The sequence below is a fragment of the Phyllostomus hastatus genome, unplaced genomic scaffold, assembly GCF_019186645.2.
Source record: "Phyllostomus hastatus isolate PE091 unplaced genomic scaffold, TTU_PhHast_1.1 phas_scaffold_501, whole genome shotgun sequence".
NCBI lineage: Eukaryota > Metazoa > Chordata > Mammalia > Chiroptera > Phyllostomidae > Phyllostomus > Phyllostomus hastatus.
In genome coordinates, this window is record NW_025334033.1 from 50,460,057 (window position 1) to 50,479,157 (window position 19,101).

General features: G+C 37.5%; 1 protein-coding gene and 1 non-coding gene across 4 annotated transcripts in view; both read left to right on the forward strand.

Moving 5' to 3' along the window:
• Positions 1-119: 119 nt before the first annotated feature.
• The window catches only part of LIN52 (lin-52 DREAM MuvB core complex component), an 89,424-nt gene continuing 70,442 nt past the window's right edge, over positions 120-19,101 (forward strand). For all 3 annotated transcript variants that reach the window (XM_045823851.1, XM_045823852.1, XM_045823853.1), the window contains exons 1-5: positions 120-501; positions 4,752-4,826; positions 6,052-6,089; positions 9,402-9,468; positions 11,176-11,259. In XM_045823851.1, the coding sequence (XP_045679807.1) occupies positions 255-501; positions 4,752-4,826; positions 6,052-6,089; positions 9,402-9,468; positions 11,176-11,259 (511 nt within the window). In that variant the 5' untranslated portion in view covers positions 120-254. The remainder of the gene's footprint in view (positions 502-4,751; positions 4,827-6,051; positions 6,090-9,401; positions 9,469-11,175; positions 11,260-19,101) is intronic.
• LOC123809022 lies at positions 14,693-14,818 on the forward strand. The gene has a single exon (XR_006783898.1). It is a non-coding gene; the product is annotated as a small nucleolar RNA SNORA69 (small nucleolar RNA).

Here is a 19,101-nt window from a genome sequence, read left to right on the forward strand (position 1 = left end):
TTGGTGGAGAGGACCATATCCCCCAGCCAATCACTCACCGTGACTTCTGACTCCACCCCTCATTCCCAGTTTTGGGGGTAGGCGATTGGTTAGAAGTGAAAGCTCTCTCGCCCCTCTCCCACTTCACCAAATTCTGTTGGCGGAGGTAGGGAAGACGCCCCTAACTTGGGTTCTCTATATTCAGCGCGCAGGGAAGACGCCCCCTAACTGGGAACCCCGATTGGCTACAGGGACGACTGCGGCCCCACCCCACAATGTGGAAAGTAAATAAAACCCTCCTAGAATTTTGCTGGCGCTCCACCTCTTCCAATGCGCGAGGGGCTGTGGCCAGCACTGGGGGCGGGGCTAGGCAAAGACTGCCCTATGGGGGGGAAACGAGATGGGACTGGGAGTTGGAGATAGGGTTTCTCTTTGGGGGCGTGGCTTGTGGGTTCCAGCTTTCCCGCCGACGGTTGGCCACGTCACGTGACGTGGGTTGGAAGATGGCGTCTCCCACGGAGGGTAAGAGCCGGCTTAGAGATCCTTCTTTCCCCTGCTCCCCTGTCGATTTCCGCTCTCAGTCTGCCCGTCGAACTTACACTTTTTTCCTGGGCTCCTCTCTTTTCCCTTCCACTTCTCTTCCTTAGGGTGCGGGTGCGTCTTCACCTCGCCGATCCTTCACAGCTGCTCTAAAGGTGCCCAGCTTCCCCTCTGTGTACCAGGCGGGTGGAGGACAGCACCCGCGAGGGACCCATCCCGGGGCCTTTTGCTCCCTTAGCCTCACTTCACTGAGGGCCGAGGAGGGATACTGCTGGGGGAAAGGAGGTGCCTTACTGTAGCTGTCTTCTGGGGCGATCCATTGAAGGGTCAGTTCTCTTGTCTTTGGTCACCTGGAACGATTCTCCCCAGTCCTCGCTTGGATTGGTGCTGGACCTGGTCCCGGAACTGACTTGATTCTCTTCTGTCTCGCCAGATTGGTACGGTTGTCCTGGCAGTAAGAGAAGTGGGGGACCTTCCCGGCCCCTCCCCAGCAGAGTCCCAAGGAAAATGAGAATTGAGATTTCTTTAGTGTAGTCTTGCACACTTCTCAGCCTCTCTTCTTTCTGCTGTATGTGTTTTCTCAGGCTGAGTGAGTGGACGATTTCTGCTTGTATATTGTGTAAGATGTAAGTCATCCCAGCAGCTAAGTGGTTTGGGTATACCCGTATGCTTTTGCGCTCGTTTCTGCTTAAAAGAGCGTCTTGCAGCCATTTCTGAACTCATTTTTTGTTTCTACTGCCCCCACCCCCACGTCCATTTCATTGATAAGTAGTTTACCCTCCTCAAACCAACACATTTTGTGTTTGGAAGGAATCTTTGGAAGTTGATTTCAGGAGTGAGGAAATCGAGGCCAGGAAAACTGGGTTGATTACTATATGAAAGGCATAATGCTAGGTGCTTTAGATGAAGAAAAGATTAATCAGACATGTAAACTCTTGCAGTTTCAGGTCTTATTTTAGGTGTCACCTCCCAGAATGTTAAGTATGTGGATTTCCCCCTCTTCACCGTTGTTCACTATCTCAGTACCTTCACTGTCAGCATAGTATATTCTGTTAACTTTGCCCCTTTCACAGTAGATTATAATTCTAAGTCAGTCTTGTTCATAGTTGAAAGAATGAGTTGATAAATACATAAATAATATATTACTTCATCTTAACTTTCAGGTTAACCGAGTCTTAAGTTTTTTGAGTGCAGGTAGACTGTATAAGAAATTATTGGTGTTCAGAGTCAAAAGATTCTTTCTCCTGCTTGGGTACTCTCCAGTTAAAATGCCCTCCTCTTCCTAGAGAAAACAAGGGGGGAGAGAGGGCATTTAAATAGTTAGCCAAGGGAATGGGGAATTATTTTTTAGTGGGTACAGAGTTTCAGTTTGGAAGGGTGAAAAGTTATGGAGATGGATGGTGGTGATGGTTGCACAACATTGTGAATGTACTTAATGCCGCTGAACTGTACACTTAAAATAGTAAATTTTGTTATCTATATTTTGCCACAATTTAAAAAAGCTAGCTGAGTAATAGAAGTATAAGTAATTTCTGTTAAAATTTTTAAGTTTACTAGGTTATTTTTTGATTTGTAAGTTTTGGGGATTTTAGAGCTCTGTTCTTTGTGTTTGATTTTTCTGTCTTTCAATTTCTTTTCTTTGGCTAGGAAGAGTATTGGAAATGTTAGGTATTTTTTCCTTTGATCGTCTAGTCATCTTCATCGTTATTCTTTGCATTCTTGATCCTTAAAAGTTTTCAGTTTCATCTTTTACAAAGTTTCACTTCTCTGCCTAATCTTTTTTTTAATATGGCATAATCAAGTTGAGCACTTTCTTTGTACTTAAATTCAGCTTCTAAATAAGTACATCATCCTAAAATATTTTCCTGCCTAGCTCTTTCACTTTTATTTTTAGTGTTTCACCTGTCCTTATATTTAAAACTTAACTCAAATAATGTTGATTTGAAAAGATTTGGCCATTGCTATGGCTGGTGTGGCTCAATGGATTAGTGCCCACTTGTGAAACAAAAGGTCACTGGTTCAATTCCCAGTCAGGGCACATGCCTGGGGCACAGGCCAGGTCCCTGATTGTGGGTGTGCAAGAGGCAACCAACTAATGTTCTCTTGCACATCGACATTTCACTCCCTCTCTTTCCCCCACCCTTTCCCTCTCTCTGAAAATTAATAAATAAAATTTTTAGAAAAAGAAAAAGATTAGGTCATTTACTCATTTGCCTTTTTAATGCTGAATTTTCTGGGACTTTTTTGGGCAGGAGAAAATTGAAAACAAATAAAGCCATCTAATTACTTAAATTATAAGAGTAAGACTCATGGCAGAGTCTGAATTATGCCCCCAACTGTGGTTTTCATAAGGCCACCCTTGTTGGTTATTGGCTCCTACCCCCAGTTTACTTTTGTTACAGTTGAGCATCCCATTGGTAACATTCCTTGGGAATTGGAAACTTGACATTTTGTGTTACACACAGCTTTCCTTTCTTACAGTTTTTGGATGCTTTAGTTAAGGAAATTTATTAGAGTTGAGTTCTTGATCAATTAGAATGCCATTGGAAATTCTCCTAGAATATTTGGGGGAAAATTCAATTTTGAGAAAAGTTCATGTTGAAAAATTTATATTTATGTACATTTTCTGGGGAGTGAGTCCATAGCTTTTTTTCTTTCTTTTTTCTTTTTCTGGATTTCAAAAGATGTGGCTTACCCAGAAAATGTTAAGAACTGTTTAAGTTATTAAATTAACTAATTTATTCAACCAGTTAGTATACGGAGCATACAGTATGTTTTTAACAAGTGTTAAATGTTGTTAATATCCAGTGTCTAGTGTGTGCCCGGGCAAGAGTGGCAAGGAAATGGTGTCAAAGAATTGGGCTGAATCATGTAGGTCATGGTAGATACAAATTCATGAATTTAGCTGGGGAGAAGTCCTTGAAGCTGGAGAGTGACATGAACTGATTGCTGTTTTGTTTGTTTTGTTTGTTTATTTAATCAGTTCTGGCTACCTTGCAGAGAGTAGATTGGTGGGTGTGGAGGGGAAGGGGTAAGAAGGGGTAAAGGGAGACCTGTTAAGAAGTTATCGAAGTAGTCCAGAAGAGAAGTATTGGTTCCTTGGTTAGTTAATTTGGTTTCAGGGAATATTCTGAAGATAGAAACTAGTGGACTTACTATATTTTATTGTGGAAGGGTGGAGGAAACAGAGGCATGAAAAGTGGATGGGATCTAAGTTTTGGGGAACTGGGGTTTGTGTTGGTGCTATTTCTTGAGATACAGAGGACCAGGAGAGTATGGTTTTGAACATAATTAGACTCAAAGGATTTTTTACACATGTAAATAGATAGAGACGTCAAATAGCTACTGAGATATGTAACTCTGAAGTTCAGGGAAAGATTGGGACTGGAAATACAAATATGGAATCATTGGCCTGGTAAAGGCTATGAGACTAGATGAGATCCGCTTAGGAGACTTGAGGTAGAGAGTGAAGCCAGTTTAGGATGGGGCCTGAGTGGAAGAGGAGACTGAGGAAGGGGTCAATGAGGAAAGGAGAAACACCAGCACAGTGGTCTTATAGAAGCTGGAAGTGGAGTGTTTTGAGAGTGGGCAATGTGTGAATGCTGCAGAGAAATCACATGAAAGAGAACAGAGGAGTGACCACTGGGGTTTAGCAGCATAGGCCATAGACAGCCTTGGCAACAGCAGTCTCTGTGTATATAGGAACAGAAGCCTGGTTGTCATGGATTAGGGACAGGATGTGAGGCGAGGAAATAGAGACAGCATTATAGATAGACAGCTCAAGAATTTTGGGGTGAAGGAGTGAGGAGGTAATGGAGTCAGAAAGGGTTTTTTTGAAAGAAGGAACATTCTAGAGCAGGCTTGCTTGCTGTTGAGTATGAGCCAGTAGAAACAATAGAAACTGATTGTGCAAGAAAGATACTATTATTTATGATGCCTTTGATGGAGCAAGAGAAGATGGAATTCAGAACCCTAGCAGAGGAGTTTGTTTTTCTTGAGAGCAAGGACACTGAATCGATTGTAACTGGAGGAAAGTCCACGAGGACGAGTGAAGTTTGATGAGAGAGAATGATTCATTTGTGTAACACTTATTTGTAGTTGTACAGATCAGACCTGTAGATTTCTAGATGAATGACTGTTCCAGTATGTTATGTTCTTTGAGACTGAAATGTTATAAAATATAAATGAACATGTTTTGTGTCATCTGGGCTCATCTGGGTGTTTTGTTCTAGGGACGGATCTGGAAGCATCTTTGTTAAGTTTTGAAAAACTTGACCGTGCCTCACCAGACCTTTGGCCAGAACAATGTAAGTTTTCGGTTTCTTTATATCAGAATTAATGCAGAAGAACCAGTGCTGCATTGAGGAGATTTTTGAAGAGATATCATTTAACTGTAATAGTTAAAATTTTATTTCAAAGGGAACACTGAATTTTGTGGTCCAATGTTAAGAATAGCTATTTGGTGGTTTAATTTTTTTCAGGACACAGTGCAACTCAGAAAATGATAGAAAGCCTTTAAAAATAATTATTAAAAAATATTTGTAATACAGAGATACGTAATGTATTTCCTCACCTCCTTTAATCACGTATAAAATCATCGTTGTTTGGTATAATCCTTTTGACCTTTTCTATACTTATGCAGTTAAGCAAATATATTTTTTAAAGTAAATAGAGCGATTTTTTGGTTTTGTTTTAGTTTTGGGGGTCATATGTATATGGTCTATAGCTTAACTTATTCCGCCTGGTAGAAGTAATTTATTAATGGATACTTCCATGTTATACTAGATGTAGATATACTCTATTCTTTTAAAATATTTCCTTGTATAAATACACTATTGTTTGTGTATTCATACCCTATTTTGGAATCTAAGTTATATTCAGTTTTTGATATTACAAACAATTTAATGCTGACTATTCTTGCACAAATATCTTTGCACATGGAGGAGAACAACTGTGTATGAGAGCGCTCATTTACTCACATACTACCTGCGGTCACCTGTTACTGACCTTTATTACTTTTCAGTTTGTGTATCCCTAAGTGAGATTGAACATCATTTTATTTTTAAATACCTGTGTTTTATTTTTATTTTTTTTATGTGATTCTTCCTGTGAGATATTTAAATAAACAATTGGATTGGCAGAACAGCATACCTAAAATGGAGATTGAAACTTTTATTTGGTAAGAGATATTGTATCTTGCCACTCCCCCATTCAGCTAGTTCCTGATCCTGCAAAGTTTCACTGAGGCATTATTTTCTCTGAGAAGCTTTTCCTGTCCCCTCAGTCTGATTTAGATTTCCTTCTTTTTTTTTTTCTTTTTGGTGGTGGTAGTGGGGGGAGGGGAGTCCTTCCATAGCACCTGGTACCTTTCTTGGAGCACTTAAGCAGTATTGTAGTCACTGGTTTACTCTCTCTTCTCTCCCATACAGTAAGCTCCTTAAAGATAAGGCTGTTTGCTTCTTATTATTTGAATCTTCTTTGTCTTGGACACTAAAATGTTTATTGAATAAATGCTGTATTTTTTCTTTTTAGTACCAGGTGTTGCTGAATTTGCAGCCTCTTTCAAAAGCGTAAGTAACATTTTACTTACCTAATAAAGTTTATTCAATGTTTTGTTCCTTGGTAAAGGCTCAGTATTTCTTTGTTTTCAGGAATAATGTCCTAGTCTTTAAATCACTTGGTAACTGCAGCCTAGAAATCTGTTTATATTATTATCATGTTAATTGATGGTAATGTCTTCCCCATCCAAGTGCTCTATTTTAGCATTTTTGACCTTTATCTATTAGCCTCTTTTATTAGCTTGAATGCTCTCATTGTAAGGCAGCTGAAATAGTTAATATAACACCAGCATTGTTTTTACCCAAACTGTGATCTGCAGCTATTCTCTTTTGTCTGTGTGAGGCATTATAACCTTAACTTCCTTAGAGGATTTTTGAAATTTCTCAGTGGCTCATCAGAAACTGAAGGAAGACATGCATTAGACCATAACTGTTCTACTTCCAGGGGACCGGGCACTGCTAGATGCTGTACATATGTTTTCTTATATATTCCCACAACCAGGAGAATATGTTTATAATATTCTAATACTATTTACATGATGTTTACTATGTGCCAGGCATTGTTCTCAGCACTTTAAATATACTATTTTGTCTTCACAAAACCATATGAGGCATTTTATAGACAAGGATATGGGCACAGAGTAAGAAGGTTACCCAGGGTTATAGGCCATATGTGGCGGAATCAGACCTGGAGCCCATTAGTCTGTTACTAGCATCCGCACTCTTACCACCACACTCAGAAGCATTTCGGCCCAATATTAAAAGCACTGATGACAGAAACACTTGGAAGAAAAGTTATTTGCCCAAGTCCTGGTAAGAGGCCAGGGTTTGAACACAGGCCTGTCTGATTGCCAAGCCCATGCTCTTTGTGTGAAACCACAACATTGGGGACTCATGATATAAAGCTCACAGTACCATACTGTGTGTTTAGCATTCTCTACTCGCTATTAGAGTTAAAAGTACTGCGTTAAATATTAAGGCCCCTTTGGGCCTGTGACTTTCAGGTCCCATGAAAGGATTTGTTCAGAGGGAGTCTGATTTTATAGCCTCTTTTCATTTTTTTCAAGAGCTAGAGTTGTGTGTAAGCAGGTCTGTGCTCCATTAGCCATGTGGATTTTGGAATAGTGTAGGGTTTTGGAGTTAAACACACTTGGATTTGAATCCTTAATCTGCTTCTTAATTATCTGTGATCTCAGCAGCTTTTCTAATGTTTTTGAGCCTTACTTTTCTCATCTGAAACGACCTCATAGGATTCGTAGTGCCATAATGCATGTTAAAACACTGTGCATAGTTCCTGGGACGTAAGAAACAATAGTTGGTAGCTATTAGTATTAAATCATCTTTTGTCTCGTTCATAGAGCAGAAAGTACTTGATTTAATTTTTTAAAAAGATTTTATTTATATATGTTTTTAGAGAGAGGGGAAGGGAGGGGGAAAGAGAGGGAGAGAAACATGGATATGTGAGAGAAACATTGATCAATTGCCCCTTGCATGCCCCCAACCAGGACCTGGCCCACAACCCAGGCATGTATCCTGACCAGGAATCGAACCGGTGACTTTTCAGTTTGTGGGAGAATGCTCAACCCATTGAGCTACACCAATCAGGACTGATTTAATTTTTTTACATTCTTATTCATATTGACTTTTCAGTTTAGTTCATTGTATATGGTAACAACTAAGTATTTTGGTCATAAATAAGTAGTTTTAAAATAATTTTTATTAGAGTATGTTATTTTTGAAAATTTGGTTAAGTATCTACATCTCTCTCTAGAAGTATGCAAAAACAGAGTTTTATTTCTAGGGGTTCAGGGTCATCCCAGGTCCCCTGGGATAATCTGTTTCCTGAAATGGGGAATTTGACCTAGAACCTTCTGGAGGAGGCAGTATAGAGTAGTGATTCTGAACTCATACTACATGGATTTTGAGTTCTGGCTCCACTAGCCGTGTGACCTGAGGCAAGAGATTTATAATCTACCTGTACATTAATTTTTTCATTTGTAAAATGAGAATAATAATACCTGCTTCATAGGGTTGATTAAATGATAATGCATGTAAAAAGTGCTTTGCTGGTCACATAGCGTTGGGCAAATTTTTAAAAAGAAAAAAGGCTCAAAGCTGAAGTCACGTTTCTAGCCGTACCCCTGCCCACACAATAGAATTGTCAGCGTGCAGTTGTGGAGCTTTAAAAACATGTATATAATGTTTCTTGCTCTATTCTCTGCACTGGATCCTTCCCCCACTCCTGATATTTTAAATTAGAGGATCTGGGGGATGGCCAGGTCATTTTTGTTTGTTTCATTTGTTTGTTATATCATAGATGATTTTTATTTGCAACTAGGGTTGAAAATTCTCCCTAAGAATGGGCTCTTTCAGATTTTGTAAGTTCACTTTCAGAAATGAGAAGATAACTTAAAATTCTAAAGTTTTCTAAAACTTTAGAAATCTATCATAAAATAAAATTTCAAGTGATGATCATTACAGCGTTCTTACAAATTGAGGATTTTCTCATTCTCAGTTCTTCTTTGTATCTTCTCCTCTGCTAGACAATGTTACCTACTGGTTATTGTTTCAAACATTTCACTTGGAAGCTTTCACCAGAACTGAATTTCAAGTAGCTTCTTTTTACTTATTTTATGTTATTTTGAGAGTATGTTTATTCAAGCTGGGGACAGTGAAACAAAAGAAGGGCTTAGGGCAGAGGAAGCAATCGGAGAGAGCCTCGCGGGCTCTGCTTTGACTCCCTAGAGTCATTATAGGAAAGAAGTGAACCACGCTGCTGGGCTGTGTGATTTCACTGAGAAGTAGAAGTCACAGTGACAGAAGTGACCCATGGTGGGGCTGCTGTTAGCTCACTGAAAAGTCACAGGAAAGGGGGCCTTAGAGACAGGTTCAGTGGGTTAGCTCGGGATGAGCTGCCGCTGCCCATTGTTCCCCTGGTTGCAAGTCTCGGGGGTGCCCTTTGATTTTAGGAGAGAAAAGTAAAAATGCACACCTGAGAGGGATGAAAAGTATGGGGTGTGCTCTAGAGAGAACCTGCAACAAGTAATTTTTTTTCATTGCTGTACTATCTGTTATGCATGAAACAGTAACAGTAGTCAGACCTAATTCTTCCACGGCCATTTCTCTGAGACCAGCTCTAAGGATGAGCAGTATTATTTTGTAGGCTATATCTGAACCTGGAGAAACCTGAGTTTTAGAAGTTATAGTTTGGCATTATTTTCAAACAACCTGAATGCTGTGTGGCAAGCTACTTGTAAGAAGGAAGAGTAGGGCCTCTTCTTACTTTGTATGTATCTGAATAGATATATTCTTCTTTTTTGACAGCCTATTACTAGTTCACCACCCAAATGGATGGCTGAAATAGAACGTGATGACATCGACATGTTGAAAGGTAGCTGTGCTAGGCACCTCTTACTTGTAACCTGATAGTTGTGCTGCCTGACAAACCACCTTCCTAGTTTTTCTTTCAGCTTTCCCTTAAAAGTATTCTTGGCTTCAAACTGCCTTCCTAACTATTCTTGTTAATAGTTCTTCATGTCTAGATACCTTTCTTTATTTTCCCATGTGTAGAAATCCTTCTCATTTAAGACCTGCTCGTAATGATTTCTTCTGCTGCTTAAATTTCTCTTCTGTTACCTTTGTTTTGTATAAAGCTTACAGTTAACAAAAAACCTCTCACATAAATATTCTCATTTAATTCTCATAAAAGTCCTGTGAGTTAGGGATGATAATATCTACAATTCAAAGGTTAACTTAACCAAGATTGGGTAGAGTGAAAAAATTGAAACTTTTATTTTTTGTTTTAAGTCTAGTCTCTTTCCACAATAAACAAGTGCCTTATTTAGGATTTACTGGCCATGTATTGTTGTCAGTACTATTAATTGACAATCCCTTAGTGGGTTAAGACCTGTCTTATTTCATTCTATCCAATCAGTTTCTCCCATAAGGCATACTATAAGTAGTGAATGTTGTTGTTTGATAAATGACTTGGAACTCAATCACAAGTGGAAATTTAAATTAAAAAACATTAATTTTCCTTGATTTTTGCTCTACTTTATTTATTTAGTTTTTAATCATCCTCTGGTGATAAGATTCATGATGATTGTGAAGTAATAGACTGAAAATCTGGGACTCTTATGCTATTTAAGCAACTGAACAGGTCAAGAAAGTCTACTGTTTGTGCCAGATATTGACAATGAGTATGGCATGATGCGTGGGAGAAAATAACAGCTTTATTTGATTTCAGAGGTAATTCATTGTTCTGCACGAAATGCTTAAGTGCAGATTTCCTTCCTCCAGCCGTGGAAATAACAAGTCTCAAGGGCATTTGGGGTTCATTGTTCTAATGTCCCAAACAGACATTTATAAAATTTGCCATCAGTGTGCATTTCCCAAGGAAACTTCCATTTTTAATAAGGGATGATAACATTATCTTCCCATGTATGTTGACCCATGTCGTAAACCTAAAAGGAATTTCATGCTGTGCTATTTGAAAATCTGGGAAAGTAAGTTTTTATTTCAAGTATACTGTCTTTTATAGGTATTTGATTTGAAGGGAAAGTTTGGATTAATATTTAGTTTTTGTTTTCTAAACTTAGGGAAATGGGGAACAATACATGTTTTGTCACTATTTTATTGTTCATTGAAATAATGAAGACTTAATAAAAGACAGTGGAGACAGTATCCATTTTGTGAGACAGATCTTGTCTGTAGGCTCTCTCAGTGCTACCTCAGGTCACAAGGTTTCGTATTTTAGTGGTATGTTCATTTTGTATGATAGGCTAAAGGAATGTTATAAAAGGATCCTTCGGATAAAACACATAATTTACTATTGTATTTATGCCAGCTCTCTTCTCATAGTGGGTAAGCTCATCTGAGGCATTTTGCAGTAGTGGGAAAAATTCACTGGGGTGTATATATGTGTGTGTGTGTGTGTGTAGGGGGAAAGGTTAGATGAGAGAAGAAATAGATTTATTTTCTGCTTATTTAATAGAAATTAAACTTAAAAACTTTTTATAGCAAGGATTCCCAACTGGAATGAGTTGTTACTAGAGAACAGTGGGAAGAAATGGTACTGAAATAAATGATTCTGTTTCAGAACTGGGGAGCCTCACCACAGCTAATTTGATGGAGAAGGTACGAGGCCTACAGAACCTGGCCTATCAGCTGGGGCTGGATGAGTGTGAGTACCCAGGTCACATTTAATCAGGGTTGTCTATTGTGTATTTCATGGTGAATTCTGGCTGCAATACACAAGGTATCTTTATTATGTTTTATGAAGGTAAGAAGCAATTGTAATTTATTTCTTGTATTTTTTTATTTATTAAAATATATTTTATTGATGATACTATTATAGTTGTCCCATTTTTTTTCTCCCCTTTATCCCCCTCCACCCCCATCCCACCAGCATTCTGCCCCACCCCCTTAGTTAATGTCCATGGGTCATACATACATGTTCTTTGGCTTCCCCATTTCCTATACTATTCTTAACCTCCCCCTGGGTAGAGAGACTAAAATAATGACCTCATGTACTCACAACCTGGCTTCAGTAGCAGTAGTAATAGTCATTGTCGTCGTCGTTGTTGTCAACATGGCCAATCTGTTGCTTATACCAACCTCCCAATCTCCCATGATTATGTTAAAGCAAACCACAGGCATCATATTACTCACAGTCAACTAACTTCATATGTGACTGAAAAGACAAGGACTCTTCTTTGTTTCCTCCCTCCCTCCCTTCCTTTTTTCCTTCTTTTAAAATACAACTAGAGTTGCATCATTATACCTAAAAAGTTTTAACAAACTTTCTCAGTGTCATCAAATAGCTGATCAGGATTCAGATTTCCCTGGTTGACTCAAAATTGTCTTTGTACAATTAATTTGAGTCAGGATTTTAATAATATTCATATACCATATTTGGTTGATAAGTCACTTAAGTCTCTTTCAGTCTTGGTTCCACCTCCCTTTTATTTTCCTTTGCCATTTATTAAACCTAGGTACTCGTTCTGTAAAAGTTTCCATATTCTAGGTTTTGCTGCTTACATCCCTGTGGTAGTGCTCAGTATGTTCATCTATGCTTTTCTTTTCCTGGTAGTTAGAAAAGGTGTTGTATACCTGCATCAGAAGGTATATTATGTCTGTCTCTCTTTGTGATGTGAAGATTAATTAGTTGATAAAGTTATTGCTAGCTTTATATATAGTATTTATTGTAAAATTCTCCATCAGTCTTAAACCTGGAGTTTTAGTAGCGTTTGATAACTGCCTAGGTCCACTATTTTATTATAGGTTGCAAAATAGTAATATTCTAATTATGTCACTCCTTTTTATTAGCTAGAATTTTTCAGTGATGGTCATTATCTTATCAACTGTTATTACATTGACTGAATAAATGATTATTTCTTTTTATTGGTTTTTAGAATGTGTCAGTTACTTAAGTATCAATAAAGTCTATTATAATGGCTTGCCACTGAATCGGAAGCTTGTTATGGATTCTTTTAGTTTTAGTTTTTAATCTGCACAGTTAAAACCATTATTGTTTGGTATATTTCTAAAACTTGAGGCTTTGAAGTTGGGAGGATTTGATGTCACCTAATCAGCCACGTGAAGCACTAAACCAAAACTCTGCAACAGAAATGCTCATTTCTGCTGGAAAAGTCCCATGAACACAGCTGAGATTTTTCAAAATTATTTTCCAGTTCAAAATTCAGCCTTATTTAAACTTCTGTGGCAGTGCTTTGCAACCGGTTGTCATTTTCCTTGATCATAAGGAATTAGCTGACAAAATAGTTTTTAAATTTAGAATTGGAAAGAATTATATTGATATGTAGCAGACTCCTTGGATACAGTCTCTCTTTGTTTTATTGTGTATAGTGTATTTGCATAAAAACAAGGTGACATTTACTTGATACCCTAAGCTGGTATTTGATGTCTCAATCCTCTTTCCTGCATTAATTGAGAGGATGACATGGATGAAAAATAAGCAATAGGACTTGATGAATCCCCAAGGACCAGTGATCCTGTTTTCATGCAAATATCAGCACTGATAAAGATGATGGAAAGAAAAAAATGCAAAAAATATTTGTCCTCAAAACCTGATTGTCACTACCCGGAACATTGTTAAAATGTTAGTATGGGGTTGATAGTAACTTGATTGTGTGTTTCAAAAGACAACCCCTGCCCGTGATTTGGTACATGATTATGTCTCAGATAACCCTTTTGGTGTGCAGATTTGTGAATGCAGTAATTTTTTGTATAGGTGTTTATAGCTTTTCATGACTGGGGCCTCTTGCCTTGATTTGGGCAGTTAATTTATATGAAACTCCCATGAAGTAGGTAGAAATGCAAGAAATTGTAAACTACCTTACCATATAAAGGATTCCATTTCTGTTGCTTCCATCTGAGCTCATCGTCCTTCCTGTTGTACTGGGACTGCTGTAGTCACTCCCCTCTTACTCACTCCCTTATCCCAGCCCCTCTTGTTTGCCAACACTGGAGTAATTTTTCTAAAGTATCATTTCTTCTGTTTGACCTTTGCTCCTAAGTCATTAGTAGTACTTCATTACCCATATGACAAAATCCAGATTCCTTTGCATGGCATTCAATATCCTCTACTCTCTTACCATCTTAATTCTCTTCATGCTATTCCTTTATTTCAGAGTCCCTCCCGGCCTATTTCTAATAGCAAAACTTTTATTCATCCTTCATTATTGTGCCCAGTATTTGCCTCTTTCATCAACCTTTCCTTTTTAAACTTGATATGGAAAGTGAACTCTTCTTTGGTCTCCCAAATTACTCTAGGTTTTTTTTGGGGGGACTTTTCCCATTTGGCATTTGGGGAGATTTTTGGTATATGTCTTATCTCTTGGATTGATTATAAGTTAAGAATCATATTTTTGGGCTTTGTAATCCATCGATAACTTGGTGTATAGTAAAATGTGCAATATGTATTTTTCGATTGAATGAATAACCAACTACAGACGCCCTCAAATGAAATGACAGTTTTTCTGATGAAATTCATTGACTTAAAACTGAAAAGGTAGAAAATTCTGGAAATTTTTCTATTTCTGGACAGCTTATGATTTAGTGATGAAAAGTAATATTTGAAGGTCTTGTAATATCTGGAATTTTTCCTCTTATGACAGTGGATGATCAACCACACATAGTAAAGATAGTGTGAAGCTTGTTGATGATGGTTTGGTTTTATCTTACACCTGAACCCTACTTGTTGCTATTATGACCTGGGCAGGATCCGGACATAGTTTTGTAAGCTGCAACAGTACATAGCTTGCTTTATTCCTAAGGCCCATTGAACTGTTGTGAATGTTAATGAATACTACTGATTCTCTGCATTTTTTACCTTTAAAAAAATTATCCCCCTGTCCTTTAAGGCTACAGACGTTTTCAGTAGTCATGCAGATGACCTGCTAAAGATGCTTTAGATGAGTGGGCTGGGATGGGAGTAAAAGACAGAAAACTGTGCTTGAACAACAATTAAAATAAAAAAAAAAGATGCTCTAGATGGGATTATTGCCATCAAAATATTAAGATCAGTCATTAATGTATATGTCTTTCTCTTTACTTACATATTTTTTAATTTCAACAATATTTTTAGTTTTCAAAGTGTAAGTTTCACATTTCATTTATTGAAACATACTTATAAGTCCTGCTGAAAGAAAATCTTGTGTTGATCATTTTTTGTTTTGCCTTTATGAGGCTAAAATCATGACAGACTGACGTGAACAGTTCTGAATTTTTAAAAAATATATTTGTTTTTTGATGTATTGTAAGTGAAATTATTTTCTTAATTTCATTTTCTGTTTGCTCACTGCTACTATAGAGAAATGCAATTAAGTTTTGTATATGCATTTTGTATCCTGCAACTTAACTCATTTTTAATTCTAATTGTGTTTCAGTAGATCACTTAAGATTTCCAATATACTAAATTAGGTCATCTGCAAATAGAGATAGTTTTATTTCTTCATTTCCAATATGGATATTTTATTTCATTTTCTTGCCTAATTGCCCTGGCTAGTAAGTCTAGTACAGTGTTAAAAAGAAGTGGTGAGAGTGGACATACTTGTCTTCTTCCTAATCTTCTTCCTAATGGGAGAAAGCATTATGATGTTAGCTGTGGGTCTTTTGTAGATGCTCTTTGTCAGGGTAAGGAAGTTATCTTTTATTCTTTGTTGGGTGTTTTTTTTATCATGAAGAGGTATTGAATTTAATACATTTATGCTTGATTACACTAACCGTATACTATAAACTAGTAAACAGATTGAGACTTCCCCATTTAAACTTCATATTTCACCCCAATACTCTAATTGATGAAGTTGTGTGTACCAGAAACTAACTGATGCAACTTTCTTCGGTGGTAGTACCAAAGAAAAACTTCTGCTTCAAGCTAGCCTGTGTTGTAATAGCCTTCTCTATCCTCTAGGCTTGTGATTTTTGACAAAGTGGCTGTTTGTATTTATCAGTCTAGATAAAATTCTAAAGGACATTTAGCTCTTTTTATTTTAATCTATGAAGGAGGGTAGGGAGAGAATAACTGGCACTCTTATACGAATATTCTTCACTGTGGCTTGACATCAGAGTTACTTTCCTGGCTTACTTTATAAGGTCTGTTCAGTCCTGCCTCTGTCTAACTGGACTGAAGAGAAAAATTGTCTAGCCTTGAACCTCTAGATGGCAGCATGAGTCTTACTGTACTAGTTTTTCCTTTACCACTGTCTGTAGAACTGCGTTTCTTTCTTTTTTTGTTTTTCTAACTACCCCTCCCCTCACCCACCAGGACCTTGAACTGCATTTCTGATTTAGGTACAAAATTCTTGTGACTTTACCAGACAACTTGTCTAACTTTGTTGATGCCTTGCTTGATTTTTAGCATTTTGTTTTATTTTCATCTGTCCATCTTTTTTTCCAAATAATTTCCTAAGTTAGGCAAGATCTATATTTTGTATTTGTATCTGTACTCTGTATTTTGTTTATGTTTTTATTGAATTTATTTATTGGGGTGACATAGGTTAATAAAATTATTATAGGTTTAAGATATACAATTCTATAATACATCATCAGTATATTGTATTAGTATTATGTGTTCACCAGAGAAAGTCAAGTCTTCTTCTGTCACCATTCATCCCCCCTTTACCTTCTTTTACCTCCCTCACCTCCTTTCCCTCTGCTAATCACCTGCTGTTGTCTGCGTCTGTGAGGGTGTTTTGTTTTTTGTTTTGCTTAATTCCTTCGCCTTTTTCACTGAGTCCCCCAACAGCACCCCCCGCCCCAACAACTGTCAGTCTGTTTTCTGTATCTGTGAGTCTGTTTCTATTTTATTTTTTTATTTTGTTCATTAGATTCCACACGTAAGGGAAATCATATGGTATTTATCTTTCTCTGACTGGCTCAATCCACTTAGTATTAATACTCACCAGGGCCATACATACTATTGCAAAAGGTAAAATTTCCTTCTTTTTTTACAGCGAAGCAGTATTCCGTTGTGTAAATGTGCCACAGCTTTTTTATTCACTCCTGCACAATGGGCACTTGGGCTGCTTCCGAATCTTGCCTATTACAAATTGCACTACAGTGAACATAGGGGGGCATATATCCTTTCTAATTAGTGTTTTAGGTTTCTTCAGATGTATTCCCAGAAGTGGAATTGCTGAGTCATGAGGCAGTTCCATTTTTAATTTTTTAAGGTAACTCCATACTGTTTCCCACAGTGGCTGCACCAGTCTGCATTTCCACCAACAGCACACAAACATTCCCTTTTCTCCTTGATAGCCATTCTGACCGATGTGAAGTGAAAACCCATTGTGGTTTTAATTTGTATTTCTCTGATGGTTACTGACGTTGAACATCATTTCATGTGTATATTGGCCATCTGTATGTTCTTTCTGGAGGAGTGTTTATTCAGGTCCTCTTCCTATTCCCATCTTTTAATTGGGTTGCTTGTTTTTTTGGTTGCGTTGTATAAGTGCTTCATAAATTGTGGATAACCTTTTATCAGATATGTCATTGGCGAATGTGTTCCTCCATTTAGTGCATCGTCTTTTCATTTTGTTGATGGTTTCCTTTGCTGTGCAAGAACTTTTTAATTTGATATAGTCCCATTTGTTTATTTTTCTTTTGTTTCCCTTGACCGAGGTGATAAAGCAGAGAAAATATTGTTGTGAGAAGTGTTTGAGATTTCACTGCCTATGTTTTCTTCTGGGATTTTTATGGTTGTAAGTCTAGCATTTTAAGTCTTTAGTCCATTTTGAGTTTGTTCTTGTATATGATGCATGAAGGTGGTCCGTTTTCTTTTTTGTTTGTTTGTTTGTTTTTTTTGCACATATCTGTCTAGTTTTTCCCCACACTATTTATTGAGTAGGTTGTTGCTACCTCCTTTGTCAATTATTAATCGACCATAAAGGTCTTGGCTTTCTATTCTGTTCCACTGACCTATATGTCTGTTTTTACACCAGTACCATGTTATTTTTTATTACTGTGGCCTCGTAGTATAGTTTGGTACCAGGTAATGTGCTTCCTCCAACTTTGCTCTTCTTTCTCAGGATGGAGTTGGCTATTAAGAATTTTTTGTGGTTCCATATAAATTTTTGGATGACTTGTTCTAGGTCTGTGAAATATGCCATTGGTGTCTTGATAGGAATTGCACTGAGTCTATAGATTGCTTTGGGTAGTATGGACATCTTTTTAAAATTTTTTTTTTAATTGATTTTTATAGAGAGAGGGAAGGAGAGAGAGTGCCCACGAGAGAGATCGATTTGTTTCACTTACTGATGCATTCATTGGTTGGTTCCTGTATGTACCCTGACTGTGGGTTGCACCTGAAACCTTGGTGTATTGGGACAGTGCACTAATCAACTGAGCTACCTGGCTAGGGCCTTCCTGTTGTTAATTCTCCCTATCCATGAACATAATATATGCTTCTGTTTATTTGTAAGTTCTTCATTTTCTTTCCTCAGAGTCTTACAATTTTCTAAGTAGAGGTCTTTTACATCCTTTATTATATTTATTCCTAGGTATTTTATTTTATTTTTTATGCAGTTGTAAATAGGCCAACATTCCTGGTGAACATAGATGCTAAAATGCTCAACAAAATATTAGCAAACTGGATCCGGCAACACATTAAAAAGATCATATATCATGATCAAGTGGGATTTATTCCAGGGATGCAAAGTTGGTGCAATATATGAGAGGAAGGATAAAAACCACATGATTATATCAATAGATTCAGTGAAAGCATTTTATAAAATCCAGCACTTTTATGGTAAAAACTCTCAGCAGAGTAGAAACAGAGGGAACATATCTCAATGTAATAAAGGCCGTATATGATGAACCCGCAGCCAACATCAAACTCAATGGGCAAAAATTACAAGCATTTCCCTTAAGATCAGGAATAAGACAGGGATGTCCACTTTCACCATTCTTATTCCACATAGTACTGGAAGTCCTAGCCACAGTAATCAGACAATAAGAAGAAATAAAAAGCATCCAATAGGAAAGAAAGAAGTAAAATTGTCATTATGTGCAGGTGATATGATACTGTATATAGAGAGAACCCTAAAGATTCCACAGAAAAACTACTAGAACTGATAAATGAATTCCGTAAAGTAGCAGGGTACAAAATAAATATCCAGTTGCACTTTTTAAAGGGTTTTATTTATTCATTTTTAGAAAGAGGGAGAGAAACAGTGATTGGTTGCCTCCCCTTCACATCCCAATTGGGTACTGAACCCACAACCCAGGCATGTGCCCTGACTGGGAATCAGACTGGTGACCTTTTGCTTTGCAGGACAATGTTCAACCAGCTGGGCCCAACTGAGCTGCAATGATCAGGGCATTTGCATTTTTACACACTAATAGTGAACTATCAGAAAGGCAAACTAAGAAAACAATCCCATTTACACTAGCAGTGTATACTTTTGATGCTCAGCGTCTTTTAATTTCTCTATTGTCAGAAATAACATTTTGCTTTTGATTAAAGAGATTGGTAGGTGAAAATTCTCAAAATGTGATAGTTTAA